General features: G+C 54.3%; 6 protein-coding genes across 6 annotated transcripts; 2 read left to right on the plus strand and 4 right to left on the minus strand.

Annotated features, from left to right (window-relative positions):
* Window positions 1–260: 260 nt before the first annotated feature.
* PV07_05096 (iron donor protein CyaY) lies at window positions 261–3,003 on the minus strand. Its single transcript, XM_016391968.1, has 2 exons — window positions 2,500–3,003; window positions 261–2,360 (listed from the first exon to the last, which is right to left on the minus strand). Exons 1-2 carry the CDS (start codon window positions 2,851–2,853, stop codon window positions 2,019–2,021), a joined length of 696 nt encoding a protein of 231 aa, XP_016249487.1. The 5' UTR covers window positions 2,854–3,003; the 3' UTR covers window positions 261–2,018.
* Window positions 399–1,931, plus strand: PV07_05097 (uncharacterized protein). The gene is made up of 2 exons (XM_016391969.1): window positions 399–979; window positions 1,073–1,931. The coding sequence occupies exons 1-2, from the start codon at window positions 644–646 to the stop codon at window positions 1,622–1,624; spliced, it is 888 nt and encodes a 295-aa protein (XP_016249488.1). The 5' UTR covers window positions 399–643; the 3' UTR covers window positions 1,625–1,931.
* A 169-nt stretch (window positions 3,004–3,172) lies between the features above and the next one.
* On the minus strand, window positions 3,173–4,377 carry PV07_05098 (ribosomal protein L30). Its single transcript, XM_016391970.1, has one exon. The coding sequence runs from the start codon at window positions 4,190–4,192 to the stop codon at window positions 3,923–3,925; it is 270 nt and encodes an 89-aa protein (XP_016249489.1). The 5' UTR covers window positions 4,193–4,377; the 3' UTR covers window positions 3,173–3,922.
* A 1,016-nt stretch (window positions 4,378–5,393) lies between these two features.
* PV07_05099 (uncharacterized protein) lies at window positions 5,394–6,533 on the minus strand (the record flags this gene model as incomplete). The annotated part of the gene is made up of 1 exon (XM_016391971.1): window positions 5,394–6,533. The coding sequence occupies one exon, from the start codon at window positions 6,531–6,533 to the stop codon at window positions 5,394–5,396; it is 1,140 nt and encodes a 379-aa protein (XP_016249490.1).
* A 433-nt stretch (window positions 6,534–6,966) lies between these two features.
* Window positions 6,967–10,581, plus strand: PV07_05100 (uncharacterized protein; the record flags this gene model as incomplete). The annotated part of the gene is made up of 6 exons (XM_016391972.1): window positions 6,967–7,857; window positions 8,984–9,125; window positions 9,305–9,678; window positions 9,789–9,857; window positions 9,951–10,065; window positions 10,205–10,581. The coding sequence occupies 6 exons, from the start codon at window positions 6,967–6,969 to the stop codon at window positions 10,579–10,581; spliced, it is 1,968 nt and encodes a 655-aa protein (XP_016249491.1).
* On the minus strand, window positions 10,270–13,390 carry PV07_05101 (uncharacterized protein). The gene is made up of 3 exons (XM_016391973.1): window positions 13,253–13,390; window positions 12,324–13,195; window positions 10,270–12,246 (listed from the first exon to the last, which is right to left on the minus strand). The coding sequence occupies exons 1-3, from the start codon at window positions 13,286–13,288 to the stop codon at window positions 10,731–10,733; spliced, it is 2,424 nt and encodes an 807-aa protein (XP_016249492.1). The 5' UTR covers window positions 13,289–13,390; the 3' UTR covers window positions 10,270–10,730.
* Window positions 13,391–14,269: the final 879 nt, after the last annotated feature.

A 14,269-nucleotide genomic window follows, 5' to 3' on the forward strand; every position in this document is an offset into this window, starting at 1 on the left:
TACACGCCTTTCAGTTCCTGACTACCTTACCTAGAGGTATAAATAGCGGTTGCCCCGACTTTGGGTAAATGGCTGGACGGGTGCTTCTTAGCCCCATACCCCTGCTCCCCATCCCCCAGGGTTAGGTACCTACAAGTAGGTAGCTAAGGGGGGTTACCGAACTAAACGGCACGTGGAGGATGGCGCCCTCGTGGCCCTCTACGGCGGGGCTCTATTTCGGCTAAATCACCTGCTTACTGGGAAAAAAGACCCCCCAACCACTGTTATCAGCCAATTGACAAGCCGTTGCTGAGGGGCAACTATCAGCTACGAGCAGACTAACTACTGTGGTGCTGGAACCTGCCTAGAGACCTACCCAGGTCCTTGTAGGCAGCTTCTGTACCTAGCTCAACGCTTGAGGACAACTAACAGCGCAGTCTCGACTACTCGGTACTGCGTGGTCAAAACCAACACCTGTCGAATCTCTCTCCTGTTTTTCGTCATCAGGAACTTGATCTGCTTTTTCCTTTCCCTTGTCGGGGGCTTTCCCATTGCTTTGTGGGTTTCTTTTTGCGCAATATTCTTCTTAGTTTTTCACTGCTTGCCCTTGTCTTCACCCTCTCCATACTCCGATATTTCGACCGACCACCGGCCGACCGAGACCATGCATGTCGCTTCCCTTCTCCTCCTCCCCCTGCTGGTCGCAGCAGACCAGGTGCCCTTGAAAGAAAAGGCCGCAGGCTGGTTCGATAAGGCCAAGTCCTTCATCCCCAGCGGCGGCGGCGGCGCAGCACCTGCGGTCTCGGTGCCTGTCCCTCCCAACCCAGTCGAGGCGGGCGCGGCCAAGGTCGCTGAGAACAAGGTCGAGAAGATCAATGTCCGCAACTGGCAGCGCAAATTGTCCCCCAAGCCGGACACCGAGGAGGAATGGATGATATATTTGACGGGAGGCAATAAGACGTGCTTTGGCAGATGTGGTCCTGTCGATACCGTGTGGAATGTATGTACACCACCACCCCTGCCCAACTCAAAGAACACTCTTGCGACTTTCATTGCGATTGGTAATTGACCTCTGTCCTCTCGCTGCGTCTAGGAATCCGTCCCCTTGTTGACCGCATTACCCCAACCGGCGGGCTCCCCTCCGCTCATCCTGGGTCTGCTCGACTGCGAAAAGGACGAGGTGCTGTGCACGGCGTGGGCGTCGGGCGTGCCTGTCATCTACCACTTCCTGCTGCCCAAGCAGTCGGAGCAGGGGGCGAAGACGCCGCTCCACATCATCCCGCTCAACGTCTCGACCATCACCGTCTCGGACATCACCAGCCTGCCTCGCGCCTCCAAGTCGCGGTACCTGGAATACCCCGAGTACACGGGCCTGCTGCACCCCATTGACGGGCTGCTCGCCAAGGTCGGCGTGCTCCAGCCCTTTGGGTACTTCATGTGGGCGCTGGGCACCATGCCCTCGTGGATGATGATGCTGGGCATCAGTTTCATCTCCCGCCAGATCATGAGCCGGAGGATGGGTGCTGGCCGCGGCATCCCTGCGGCCGGTGACGCCCAGCAGCCCGCCGCTCCCAGGGTTGCGCCGGCGGCTCCTGCCTCGCAGCCCAAGGCTGGCGGCGGTGGGAGTGCGCGCAAGAGGAAGTAAAGGACGGAAAAAGGGGGAGAGCGGTGACTATGGCGTGGCGGAAAGATTCTGAATGAACGAGAAGGATGAATGGATTTAATGTTGTGGACGTCCTATATCGAGTTGGGACATCATCGACATCATACCACCACCACCAGCTAAAAGTGCCATTTATTTGTCTCATGTTGTTGTCATCATCACCTTTCTTGAATCCAGCATGGACCTGGCTAGCCCGCTTGACACTGGATGTAGAATAGCCCTCCTAATATCCGGCACACCAAGAGCTCATATCGCAGCTGCGCTAAAATACTCATTTCACTTTCTTCAGGTCTGAATGAACTGGGCAATCACCTTGAACCTCGCACCTTGTGTCTTTTGTCTCGTCTGTCCCTCACCATCCCATCATGCTACCACCCTATGGTGCAGTGCTGGCTCCACTCTTCGCAGGTCCGTCGCGACCCTCGTTAACGTCACTCTCCCCTTCGTCGTCGTGCCTGAGCTCAACGCCCAGCTCCCTCTTCAGCAAGTCGCTCAGATTGCTCCCGTCCCGCAGGTAGATCCACTTGGCGCCGCTCTGGCCGTCGTCGCCGAGGTCGACGGTTGAGTCGGCCTTCTCTTGCTGCGAGTCGCCGGGCACGACCCAGTCGTAGCGCTTGGGGCCGGATACCGGGGAGGAGAGCCAGATCTGTTTGTTCGGCGGCTGTTTGTTGATCACGTATGTGCCGTGCTTCGGGTGGGTGATTGTGAGCACGCCGGCCTAGAGAGTAGGAGAATGGAGAGCAGTCCATTAGTTGTGTGCCCCAAGTCAAGGAGAGTTAGAAGCGAAAGTGTCAGGTTAAGGGCGGGCGCTGGTGAAAGGTATACGTGACAGTCACAGTCGTCGTATTGTTACGTACCGAGAATTCCGCCTCTATGCCCTCCGAGCTGCTCTCCGCAAGCTCTTCCATAGCCAGCACCAGGGTGTTTAGATACTGGTCAGCGATCTCGTGATACTCGGAATCCGAGATCTGGGCCGCGCCGGCTGGGGTGCCATGTGTCGGTTCAGTGTTGGGAGGGCTCGGGTCGCTGCTGTCTGGTTGCAGCCCCTTCAAAGGTCTAGTGAGGGTAGTGGAAAAAGGGGCTTTTTGACGGGAGACTGAGAGGAGAGAAGGCGAAGCAGGAATGGCCAGACGTTGTGAAGGAGGGGGACATGGTCGGCGAAGGAGGACGCTTGGTCGCGTGGAGCGGAGGAGAAGTCGGCTTGCTTTCATGATTGTAAGGGCGCTCAAAGTCTGACGCGGTTCCTTACAACAAAGAAGTCGTAGACAAGAACAATCTGCCGCGCCCACGCTTTGGAGAGGATCGTAAAAAGTTCGTGGTCAGGCTAAAGATCTCTATGAAGTGTCTGCCATTGAGTTGAGCTGGAAAGTCGAAGGTGCACAGCAGCGAATGACGAATGACGACAGGGTCAATCGGTTCGGCAGACTTCAAGCTCGGAGCTTCATGATTGGTGGAATGTTTCGGTTGCGGTGCTTCCACGAGACTGCCAAACATTGCCAGAAAATTCCTACAGAACCTGCACCTTGAACTGTAGTCTACTTTAAAATTCGAAGTATATCAAAGCATTGAAGTAACTAGTTGTACAGCTATCAAAGGGGCTCCAGATATCCTTTGGTAACCACTCAAACAAACCAAGGCTGGCTGGCTTGCTCAAATTTGCTGAGCTGAACTTGTCCAGTGTCGCACCTGACAGCACCGCGGTCACAAGACCGCATCCATAAATCCGTTATAGATCCTCAATCAACTTCCTCTTGTTCCAAGTCTTAGCATCCATCTGCCAAAAGCGCTGTAGCTCACGGACGACTGCTTGCCCCAGCGCTTCTTTAAAGCGGCTCAAAGCCAGAACATCACAACTCTCACCACTCATACCCGAGACTGATCACGAGATGTGTTGTGAATACATCGTTCATGGTATAGATACCAGCTCCACTCAGCTCTCGTTTCGTCTTGTAGAATTCCCAGCTCCCGTGACTCCGATAAGCTGCAGCTCTGCTCGATGGTGGCTTCACATATCCACACAGTACGATTCGGAGTAAGTGCGAGGAGAGGGTAGTATTCGCGGAGAGGTCATGAAATCAAGTGGATGCATTGCAATGGCTCGTGGCGAAGTAGTAGTTGAGTTTATCTCTTCGGGGTCGACGAGAGCAGCAATCTGCCTTCCACCACCCAGCGTGGTTGATAATTGCGGCGGCATTTTGCAGAGCTGGACGGGGGGAAGTGGCCGAGTTTATTCGTCGGACCTTGTGCAGATGTCTCTCCATAGCTCGCTGCAATGCGCCCTTATTTGCTCAGGTCCTGCGCTTTCGATTCGACGTAGAAGCCCGGGTCCGGGACTCGTTCCTGGTGTATCTCTTGTTTCGTCAGAGGTTCATCCACTTCCGACACCGCGACTAGCTCTTTGACTTTCATTATTTGGCCAGCGACTGAAGGCGTGACGGGATGAAACACAGTTGCCATCCGTTTGCGTAGGCCGAGTGCTTTGAGAACGTTTCCAGATTTCGCTGGGAGGCCAATGGCAGATCGGATCAAGGTAATGCGGAAGTAGGTCATGTTTGGTGGAAGATCGGGCGCTGCAGCTGGGTTCTGGAGGCCGCGGGTTAAAAAAAGAATTACACGTGTGATAGAAATCGTAGGTGATGGCAGTGTACAAGAAGAAGAGTCGTGAGCTGAGTTATAGGAGGCTGAGCTTTCTGGATGTATTGAAGTACGATTGTCAGGCTTGAACTTCAGTAGTAATACTGAGCAAGTAGGGAAGTTTCAAGATGAGAGCGCGAAAACGGAGTCGATCGGGGAGCCAGCCTCGCAGCCTTGTCTTGGCGGCAAAAGACGAGGACTCGACATCCACCCGACCTATGCCGCTTTTAAACACCACTCACCTCCCACTCACCTTCAACTCTCCTTCTCACCTTTACTCGCCTGTCACTTAGCCACTATTCGCCTAAGGCCTACCTCTTCCCTATTAGACAATGACTTCTACTCTAGCGCTAGACTACATTAGGGTACCGCCCCTAGTGGGGACCCTATTTTTTGGCCCTTCTATACTCGAAGATCTACATCGATTGGCTCTGGCGGGGGACGAGAAGGTCCGGGGGATGAACCATCCCTCTACAATAATGAGCATAGCTAACCTAGCGTTATATTTACAACGTTGAGGAGAACGTGAAGAGGCGGAAGGTCTAAGTCGACGGCTCTTTTGGGGAGAGAGAAGGTGCTGGGAGTAGGCCATCCGGATACCTTGGCGAGTGTCTACTGTCTGGCCTCCTTACTCGATGGAAAGAAAATGCCGCAGGAGGCTTTAGACCTCTACCAACGGGCACTCGGTGGCTCCCAGAAAGTGTTCAGAAGGAGTCTGCTCCCTTCCGCTCCATTCCTCTCTTTCTATGTCCCCTCGCACTCTCTTCTACTGTATGGGGATGTTAATATGCACGTGTAAGAACGCATAGGGGCCGATCTCTAGTTGCGACACTATCTACAGCACGCTAACCTAGCTACAGTACAAGGCGTATCGCCGCTAGACGCGCATAGATATTAGGAGGCTCTATAGGAACGTAGGAACAGTAACCAAGGAGGAACATGTTGGGTATCACTAGCACTGTATTCTCTCCGTGAAGCAAAAGCTTAATTAATCCGTGACTACCACTGAAGGACGTCTCTGCACAACAAATACACCAACCCCTTTTTCCTCTTCGATCGGGTCTGTGAAGGCCGCAGAGTCCAACTTAGGGAGTCTAATTGAGGAATTACGAATGCCTCAAGAAGTCCACAGCTCAATTGGATGTCCATCATCGCGATGCAGAGCCCTCACAACAGCTTCGCATACCTTGACGGCAGCGAGGCCATCTTCTCCCGAACAGACTGGCTCTTCTCGTCCCGCCACCAGCCGGGCAAGATGTTCCGTCTGTTGCTGGAAAGGGATGAGATCCATGGCCTCCACGGTCTCGCGGCTCATGGGAATGTTCCATCCAATCTCCAGGTCTCTCCGGTCCGCGTCTTCCTGTCGATATGTCCAGAGGTTCCCGTCCGGCACCGTTACGGTCCCCTGGCTGCCGAAGATACGATAGCAGTCCACCGCCGTCTCGGCCTGGGGGTAGAGTGGATTATCACCGGTTGCCGACTCCCACCCATACGGGCTGGGTACATTGTCGCTGATGACAAAGGTGCCTACGACGCCATTCGCAAATTGGAACATGATTGCCGCCCCTTCCTCCACTTGGTCGCCCTCGCTCACTCCCGCATGCTGCCGTTGAGTCACTGTGCTGGTGGCCCATACACGCGTGACCCTGGAGCCAACAAGGTAATGCATCACGTCAATGTCGTGCACAAAGTTTGTCCACACTGGCCCGCCCCCGGCGGTCCGGGACGCTCTCCATTGAGCTGCGGTGAAGTAGCCCTCGTTCTTCTTGCAAGTCCAGACACCCGTGATGGCGACAAGCCGACCCAACCTTCCGGACGAGATGGCCTGTTTGGCAGCCTTGATGGCAGCGTGAAACCGTCGGTGATGGCCCACTGCCACCTTGCACCCTTGGGCATTCGCCAGTGCAAGCAGTTGTTCTCCCGACGCCGACTCCGTGGCAAAGGGCTTCTCCACCAAGATGGCCTTGGGCTTGGCCGTCTTCAATATCTCGGTGGCGACTTGGACGTGCAGAGCCGATGGTACGCAGATGATGTACAGCTCGACAGCTAGCGGCTTCGTCGCGTGTGACGAAACAAGATCTGCCACTTTTGGATAATGGGCCACGTTCAAGCTGTCAGCCAGAGTTTTACCCGGCGGAAATGGATCAATGATGGCAACAAGCTGGCATAACGGCGATGCGAGGATGTGTTTCGCATGCAATGGAGCAATCGTTCCGCCTCCAACGAGTGCGACTCGAACTTTCGACGGACTGGGCATTTTCTTGTGTAAAGAGTCTTGTTTGTTTTATAAGCGAATATGAAGGTTGGATACGCAAGCGGCTCGCTCCCCCCCATCGAGATCTATTTAAAATCTCGCTTCTCTCAATTCCTTCCGCTTCTTCAATCGCTCTTGCGATGGAATCCTACACTCCCGCCTTGATTCTCTTCCTTGGGCCGGCCTATTAAACTGGTCACCGGGCTTTGTATGATAACCACCATCTTTGTCGCTCGGATGACCGTCTTTTCGGATACTGATATTACTGTGGGGATGCATGCGGTCGACCTTCGGTTAAGAAGCACTGATTAACGGCGATTGTACGCAGTAACAAACTATCATACAGGTGCTCTACCCTGCAGCTCTTGTGAAACATTGTCTGCAGATCCTGTGTGCATATACTCCAAGATTTGTCTCTTCCGGGTCCTGCGCTTCCATGGATTCGGTTTCCGTTACATCACGCGATCAGATGAGCATACTGGATCAATCCTATGCCTATGGAAGATCACCTCTCACGCCGGACTCCAAATCTAAAAGACTTTGCACGTACCTGTTCGGTGGCCGGATCTCTCATTCTCACTCACCAGCAATCAATTCGAGATTGTTCGCTGCCGCAGGCGTGCCATGGACCTACGAGCTTTGCGAGACAACAGACCCTCAACGCTTCGAGGACGTTTTGCATCAATCCGACTGTATCGGGGCGTCGGTCACGATGCCCAACAAGGTCGCGTTCATGGCTGCGTTGGATGACCTGACGGAGGAGGCCAGAGCCATCGGAGCCGTGAACACCGTCTTCATCCGGCTCGACGAGCAAGGACGACGTCGATACATTGGGACGAATACAGACTGTGTCGGCATTCGAGAGACGTTGCTGCATAATTCCCGCGCCATCTCCGACAGTGCATCTGACCGACCTGCCCTAGTCATCGGCGCTGGCGGGGCCGCTCGAAGCGCCCTTTTCGCCCTCTGGACGTGGTTCCAGCCCCGCGAGATCTATCTGACCAACCGGCTGAAATCGGAGGCTGCGGACCTTGTTGAAGGCATCCAGAAGTCCATCCCCGGCATCAAGGTGCGCCATGTCGACAGTGTGGCGGAAGCACAGCGACTACCGGCCCCGGAAATCGTGATTGGAACCGTCCCCGATGACGAGCCTCGCGAGGCCGGCGAGGTTTTGTCATGGCAAATCTGCAAGGCACTTCTGCGCCGCAGAGACGGCGACGGTGACAAAGGAGCCGTCCTGGACATGTGCTACCAACCGGCACGGACGAGACTATTGAGACTGGCGGAGGAGCGCGGCTGGGCTATCATGCTGGGGACTGAAGTCTTGGTCCGTGTGGGTGTTGCGCAACAGACTCTCTGGCTCGAACGGGCGCCTGCGTCGTGTCATGTCCGCCAAGTCCTGCGTTTCATGCAGCAGACGTCTCGGCTTTGAAAACGCATAGTTGGATATACCTGTCGCATCAAATACACGAATCCAAGCATCCCTTATCACAGGGAGATCCTGGGGAGAGTTGGACGAAGCCACGGGGTGCACGGTTTTTCGAGGGCATGGGTCAGTTGTGCGCTTGTTTGCGCCTTCTCTCTGCATCGGCTTCTGGATGTTTCATCGCTTCTTGAGGGGGGATGGGAGAGCAGAATAAGGAAAAGTCGTCCTGTCTCCTGGTTCGAGGAACCAGATTGCAGACACCAGGATACCACCTAGCACGTACTTTAACCGTGTACTTTATGGTATTAGACATCGCATTACAAGCAACGGATATTCGAAAACCAGCCTGATGGAGCCTCCGCTCTGCCAAAGATTCGGCGAGACTGCCAGCAGCAACGTTTCCCATTTTGCTGCTGCCGTACCGGTGTCCAGATTTGAGCACCGACCCCAAGGCCCCACCCCCCCTTTTTTCTTTTCCTCCTCGGCTCCCCGACCCCGGTCATTTTCTCCACGTTTGTGCCAGCGACGATGAAACACAGAGTCAAGTGAAGCTGGTCTTTGGACCTATTGCTCGTGGTGCGAGCGGAAATCCCCCGAAGATCCTCTAATGTACCTTCCGTGCGTGGGATCCCCGTTTTCGTAATTCCAGAATTCCGAGCCTTGAACGTATCCCGAACGGGGGTTCTGCCCGCCCAGACGGTCAGCCAATATAAAGGAGCAAAGGCGAACAACAAAGCGGCGCGTGGCGAAAGGGAATACTATAGGAGAGTCAAGTTTCTTGAGCCTTGCTTACCGCCCAGAGGACCCTGATCCATCTTCGTTTCAGAGGGAAAGAAAAGAAGAAAAAAACTAGGCTCCCCCATTGGCCATGTCTCTATCAGTCTTAGCACAGGTGTGTATTGCGTCTATATGGCCTGAAAATCACTTGATCGTTCAAAACAAAAGGAAAGACGAATAACATTTGGCATTCGATCTTTTATAAAAACACTACATCTATTCCTGGGAGTGCCGCTGATATGTACTATAGCCCATAACCCTGAAACTTTCCGGCAAGGTCATCAAGAATCGAATATATCGGACGCCTCTTAGCGAGTACGCGTCGACGTATGACGAGAAGGATATTGAGAAGACGGGCATCCCTAAGCCTCGATACGTGGAATTATACCAGGGTAAGTCTCAGCCAACGGCGAGCATACAGCCCCTCCCCAGTTTTTCCAAGCATATCCATGATCATTACCATCATCATCCCCCCTCAACAGAGAGATATGCCGGAGAAGAATCTCTCTGTGCCATTCACATTCTTCGGTCCCGGATACTAAAAGTCCTGTTTGTTCGATTGCGTCCACAGAGCTCGCCGACGGCGGTGCAGGCCTCATCTGCTTTGGCAACATCCCAATCGACCGCGACAACCTGGAAAATTACAACAATGCGGTCCTCGACCCGCGCAACCCCTGGGACCCCGTCGCGGCATTCGGCCCTGCCATCCGCGCCGCCCGGTCCCGCGGCGCCCTGTGTCTCCCCCAACTGCAATTCCCAGGCCGGCAGGTGCCCGAGTTTCTGAATCCGCGGCCCAAGTCGGCGTCCGATGTGCAGCTCGGCCCATGTCTGAACAAGACCTATGGCAAGCCTGTCGCTCTGACCAAGGCGGAGATCGCGGAGCTCGTCGCCCGCTATGTCTGGGCGGCCGACGTGCTGGCACAAGCTGGTGCCGATGGGATCATGGTCAGTCATTACTCACTTCTCTGTTTTATCCGAAAATCCAGAAGCAAGCCGTTGCTCTCTGTGACCAAAAGGATGCCTGATATAATTAATTCTGATCCTCTTGGACCCAGCTCCATGGTGCACATGGGTATATTCTGAACCAGTTTCTCTCGCCTTTGACCAACCGGAGGACAGACGAGGTAAGTGCGCGTGTTTGTTTGGCTCCTGAATCTAGACCCCAACATATCAAGGGAGCAAAAAGGCTAACCCTTGCTGCGTATGCATATACATAGTACGGAGGGAGCCTTGAAAACCGCGCCCGATTCATCCTAGAGATCGTCAATGCCATCAAAGCAAAGCTGCCGTCCGATCAATTCGTTATTGCTGTCAAATTCAACTGCCAGGACTGTGAGTATGCTCCTCAACATTTCCGAGGGTTTTCATCAACTCGTGCCGAGTTTCTTTTGAACATTGCTCGCACTCTTCTTCTCGGCCTCTCCCTGGGCTTCCAAATTCCTCTTTTAGGTCTGATGCGTCTTGTACACAGTCATCCAAGGCGGCCAATCCTTTGCCGAGCAATGTGTGGTGATTAAATGGCTCGAGGAGGCCGGGGTCGACTTCTTCGACATCTCGGGTGGTACGTATGCGTCGCCAGCCTGGCGTGGAAACATCATGACAGAGTTGGCCGAACGGCCCTCGCAAAAGGCCCGGGGTAGCTATTTCGTCGAATGGGCGCAAGAGATGAAGAAGGTTCTGTCGCGCGCCGTCATCGGCACTACGGGCGGCTGGCGCGATAGCCACCGCATGGCCGAGGCCGTAGAAAATGGTGACGTTGATATGATCGGGCTCGGCAGGACGTTGAGGGAAGACCCGTTCTTTGTCACCAAGGCCATCAAAGGTGAAATCAGGTTGAGCAAATTGTAGAGAGAATTACGCGGATACCGCAAACCCTTTGGTCAGTGGAATAGGTGAACCAACCCCTGTCTAGGGTAGTTATTAAACTCTGTTTCTCCCTGCAACTGAGCATGCCCATGAAATGCAATCAAGTATTTGGTCCCCGGTATTCATGTTTCTCATGCCATGCCGACAAAACCATGGCCGACCCAATCCCAAAGGACATCCGAGAAGCCTTCAGCAGACTCGTCGTCTCCATCGCCTCCAGGCAAGAAAGGGAGAGTGAGAAATGGATCCGAAGTAGAGAGAAATGGGTCGAAATGTTGCGCATTGGATTGAGAGCTCTGATCGTCGAGCCTCTGGCTTTCGAACCCGGCACTCGGCGCCGGTAGTGAATGAGAGGGCCCAATCTGGGCCACTCGGACCAAGGCATTCGCTCTGATCCGCAGGATCTTGAACAGATGCTGTCCGAGGATGGCCGCAATTCCGAAACGGTGAGACGGGGTGGTGCCGGCCCGCTCAAGTTGAAACGCGACTTGGGATAGAAGGGCGACAAGTTCGACTTCATTGCCGGATTGCTTACCACCGTACAGGAGCGGAAAGAGTCGTAGCGCCAGGACGGCCGAGTAGGAGATCATGGCCCACGTCGGGGCCAGCATGCAATAGATGGGTTCGCCGATCTCGAGCAGGTCATAAACCGCCAATTCGCAGCAATTTACCGCGGCTTCGAAGCAGTCGGCTTTGATTGCTGCCGCGTCCTGACCCCCATCGGCAAGACCATGAAGAGCGAACGACAAGGTCCACAGTCTCCCGTGCATATACACGAAGCGAAGGAAGGTGTTGGATACTTGTGGAGAGGGAGGCGACGCACGTACATCCGAGATCTCGAGCCACGTGCGACACCAAGGCTCCAAGGTGGAATCCAGAAGCTCTCTCACCCAGTGCGGAGAGGCGTGCTGACACCCTATCTGTCGTTTGAGTTCATTCTGGAGCGTCCCAAGGTGTCGACGCAGGAGGATAAACGCACATGTATACTTGTCCATGGGGTCCGCCAATGGGTGAAGGTGCCAGGTTTCAATTTTCCGGGTCAGTCCCGTCTCCGGGAATGCGCTCATGCGGCCGCGGGCGGCACTGTGCGCCCGCTCCCAGAGTAGAATTCGTAGCCAGGTTCGCTCTCGGTTGCGTGCCAGCCTTTCCGCATACGTCGTATCTGCATCTTGAGGACAGTCCCCTTGTTGTTGAAAGTGAGGGTGGTATCTGCCATCTGGCGCTTCAGCCGCCGGATAATGGTGCGACAAACCCTGATAATTCTTCTCTATTCCGGCGATGTGGTAAAGTTGTCCATGTGCGCGGGCCTCGCGATCCAGACCCAGTTCTGCGGCCACGCCAAAGGCGTAAATGGTGTACAGCCATGAACGTTCTTCGGCCATGGTGTTGGCAGGCACTGCAGAGAGCAGAGAAATATAATAGCCTTGTGCAATTTCAACGGACTTATATCCGTTTGCGTAGACTTGTTTCGACAAGTTTTCGCCATGAATACGTAGCCGTTTGGATATAGACCCAGAGCGATGATCGAACTGTGCTGAGATGGCCAAGATCCAGGTGAACAACAGGGCAGACCGAGATTGCACGAATTCTGGAGTGTGCAACAGAGGATCGAGGATGCCGTTGATGGGATGTAATCTCTCGAAGAACCTATGGAAATTGGTCAGTCAATCACTCAGCCCAACATCTGGGTACTGATGATCACTCCAAAGATACAAGCCACGTACAGAGGGAAGAGGTAATTAACTTCTTCCATAGAGACCAAACCCAACTCAACTGGGTCCAGGTCTGGTCCTGTATCCCGATGCTTGGCCGCATCAGAAGGTTTGAAATAGTCGGAGTACTTGCAAACGGCAGCACTTTGGGAGAACAGGGCGTCCAGACCATCTTCTAGAGTCTTCCGATTGAGCTTTAGACCCAGGGAAACATAACCGGGCCGCCTTAAGAGGTGGCGGGACATGGTTCGAGGCTCAGTCTCGCCAGAGGATGTTGCGATGAAATTGGATCCCGGGTCGGACGCAAGAGACGGAATGTTGTCATTTGATTGCTGGTCGTAGTCGTGAGCCTCTCCGCATGCATCAGCTACGAGGCCTAGAGGATCGCTGACCGATGCGTTCGTATCCAGGGGTGATGCATTTCCAGGTGGGCTCTGCGTAGTCCTCGAGGCCTCCAGGGAATGATGTTCGCGAGGACGTGTTGGGCTGACTGCAGGAATTCCGGACACCAGCGAGGTGATTCTCTCCTCGGGATCATGAAGGGGCGCGGCCACATCATTCTGCACCTCCGAGTGACTCTGAGTGCCCATTTTCGACAGCATGAGATGTAAGATTTCCTCTCTGCTTTCAGGAAGGTCTAGAAGTCCGAAGAGGTGCGCCTGGTCAGGCGGATCTGACGAGGTCGATGCCTTTGATTTCCTGAGTTCGCTCTGAATCTTGCGCAAAGCCTTCTCAACACCGTGATAGCGTCCCCGAGACCCTGGTTTTCGACCCGAAGGACGAGGAGTCGGCGCTCTGCACGGACGACGATGATGTTTGCATCTGTCGCATGGGTCCTGGGTGTCGGTCGAGCCCTCTGGCAGTGCCGACCTCGAACAGCGCATCTGTATCGAGCCAAGTCAGGTCTCAACTTTCAAGGTAGGAGCTAGGGCGTTTCACACCTTCAGGCTTCGGCATGCCTCGCACGCGGCGACCATATTGGGAGAGCACCTGGATCTGGGGGATTTGGTTGGGAATGCAGCTTACGCAGTCAGCTCGACATACGGCGCACGGTCAGATGTGATAATTGAGGCGTGGACACGGCGGCATAAGGGAAAACATTCAACGCTCATTCCATAGTTTCCGGTGGCGGCGAGCTCGGGGGTGGAGATGGAGAATGGAAAACGGTGAGTAAGATTGAACAAAAAGGAATGTGTATTCCTCACAATTGGTGCTCGGACCGTGTGATTCTGAGAGGCATGGTATATGGTTGAGACCCCGGAAGGTATACCTGGGAGGTCTGGGGTCTAGGCACCTTTGGGCGAACAAAGCAAGCCACACACTGCACGCATGGAGCCCCCTGGTAGAAGCTTTTCGGGCGTGACCCCAGTGCTGGCCGGGGGATTTGTGTTTATCCGTCGGGGGCCAATTTCCCCTTATAAGGGTCCCTGGGCGTGATCTAGCCTAGGGCCCATCAACACTGCTTGGAAATTGTTTCACATCGTTGGCTTCATCTTTACACATATCTACTACCCATGAGATAGACGAACTTGATCTACACTCCTCGACCACCATCTACCTCGATCGTGGTACCCGTGATGAACAAACTTTGGTCCGACCCCAAGAACCACGCTGCATTGGCAATGTCTTCTGGCTCTGTCACCCTCCCCATCGGCAACATCTCTTCCAGTTGGCGTAATTTCGCCTGTGCCTCTGTTCCATCCCCAATGCTCGCTTGGATCCTAGAGTGCGTTTGGAGGTCAGGGCTTGTTGGAAGCGCCAGGCAGAAAGAGTCGGGAGCTCACATGGACGTGTTTCCCACGGCGGGACAAATGCAGTTGAATCGAATGGTTGGAGCATACTCGAGCGCCATTGTTTTGGATGCGACCTTGTGACCTTCGTCAGTACTTCTAGCCACACCAACATGTCTTTTGTTATCAAACACTCACATTGACTCCGGCTTTTGAAGCGTTATAAAA

Source organism: Cladophialophora immunda (genome assembly GCF_000835495.1).
Source record: "Cladophialophora immunda strain CBS 83496 unplaced genomic scaffold supercont1.3, whole genome shotgun sequence".
NCBI lineage: Eukaryota > Fungi > Ascomycota > Eurotiomycetes > Chaetothyriales > Herpotrichiellaceae > Cladophialophora > Cladophialophora immunda.

Bases quoted from the DNA above. Each gene is read 5' to 3' on its own strand.
- PV07_05097 (XM_016391969.1), top strand. From the start codon at position 644: ATGCATGTCGCTTCCCTTCTCCTCCTCCCCCTGCTGGTCGCAGCAGAC. The intron at 980-1,072 runs GTATGTACACCA...CGCTGCGTCTAG, and splicing joins CTGTCGATACCGTGTGGAAT to GAATCCGTCCCCTTGTTGAC.
- PV07_05096 (XM_016391968.1), bottom strand. From the start codon at position 2,853: ATGAAAGCAAGCCGACTTCTCCTCCGCTCCACGCGACCAAGCGTCCTC. The intron at 2,361-2,499 runs GTACGTAACAAT...CCTACTCTCTAG, and splicing joins GCATAGAGGCGGAATTCTCG to GCCGGCGTGCTCACAATCAC.
- PV07_05098 (XM_016391970.1), bottom strand. From the start codon at position 4,192: ATGACCTACTTCCGCATTACCTTGATCCGATCTGCCATTGGCCTCCCA.
- PV07_05101 (XM_016391973.1), bottom strand. From the start codon at position 13,288: ATGGTCGCCGCGTGCGAGGCATGCCGAAGCCTGAAG. The intron at 13,196-13,252 runs GTGTGAAACGCC...GGCTCGATACAG, and splicing joins AGGCATGCCGAAGCCTGAAG to ATGCGCTGTTCGAGGTCGGC. The intron at 12,247-12,323 runs GTACGTGGCTTG...CAATTTCCATAG, and splicing joins GTTAATTACCTCTTCCCTCT to GTTCTTCGAGAGATTACATC.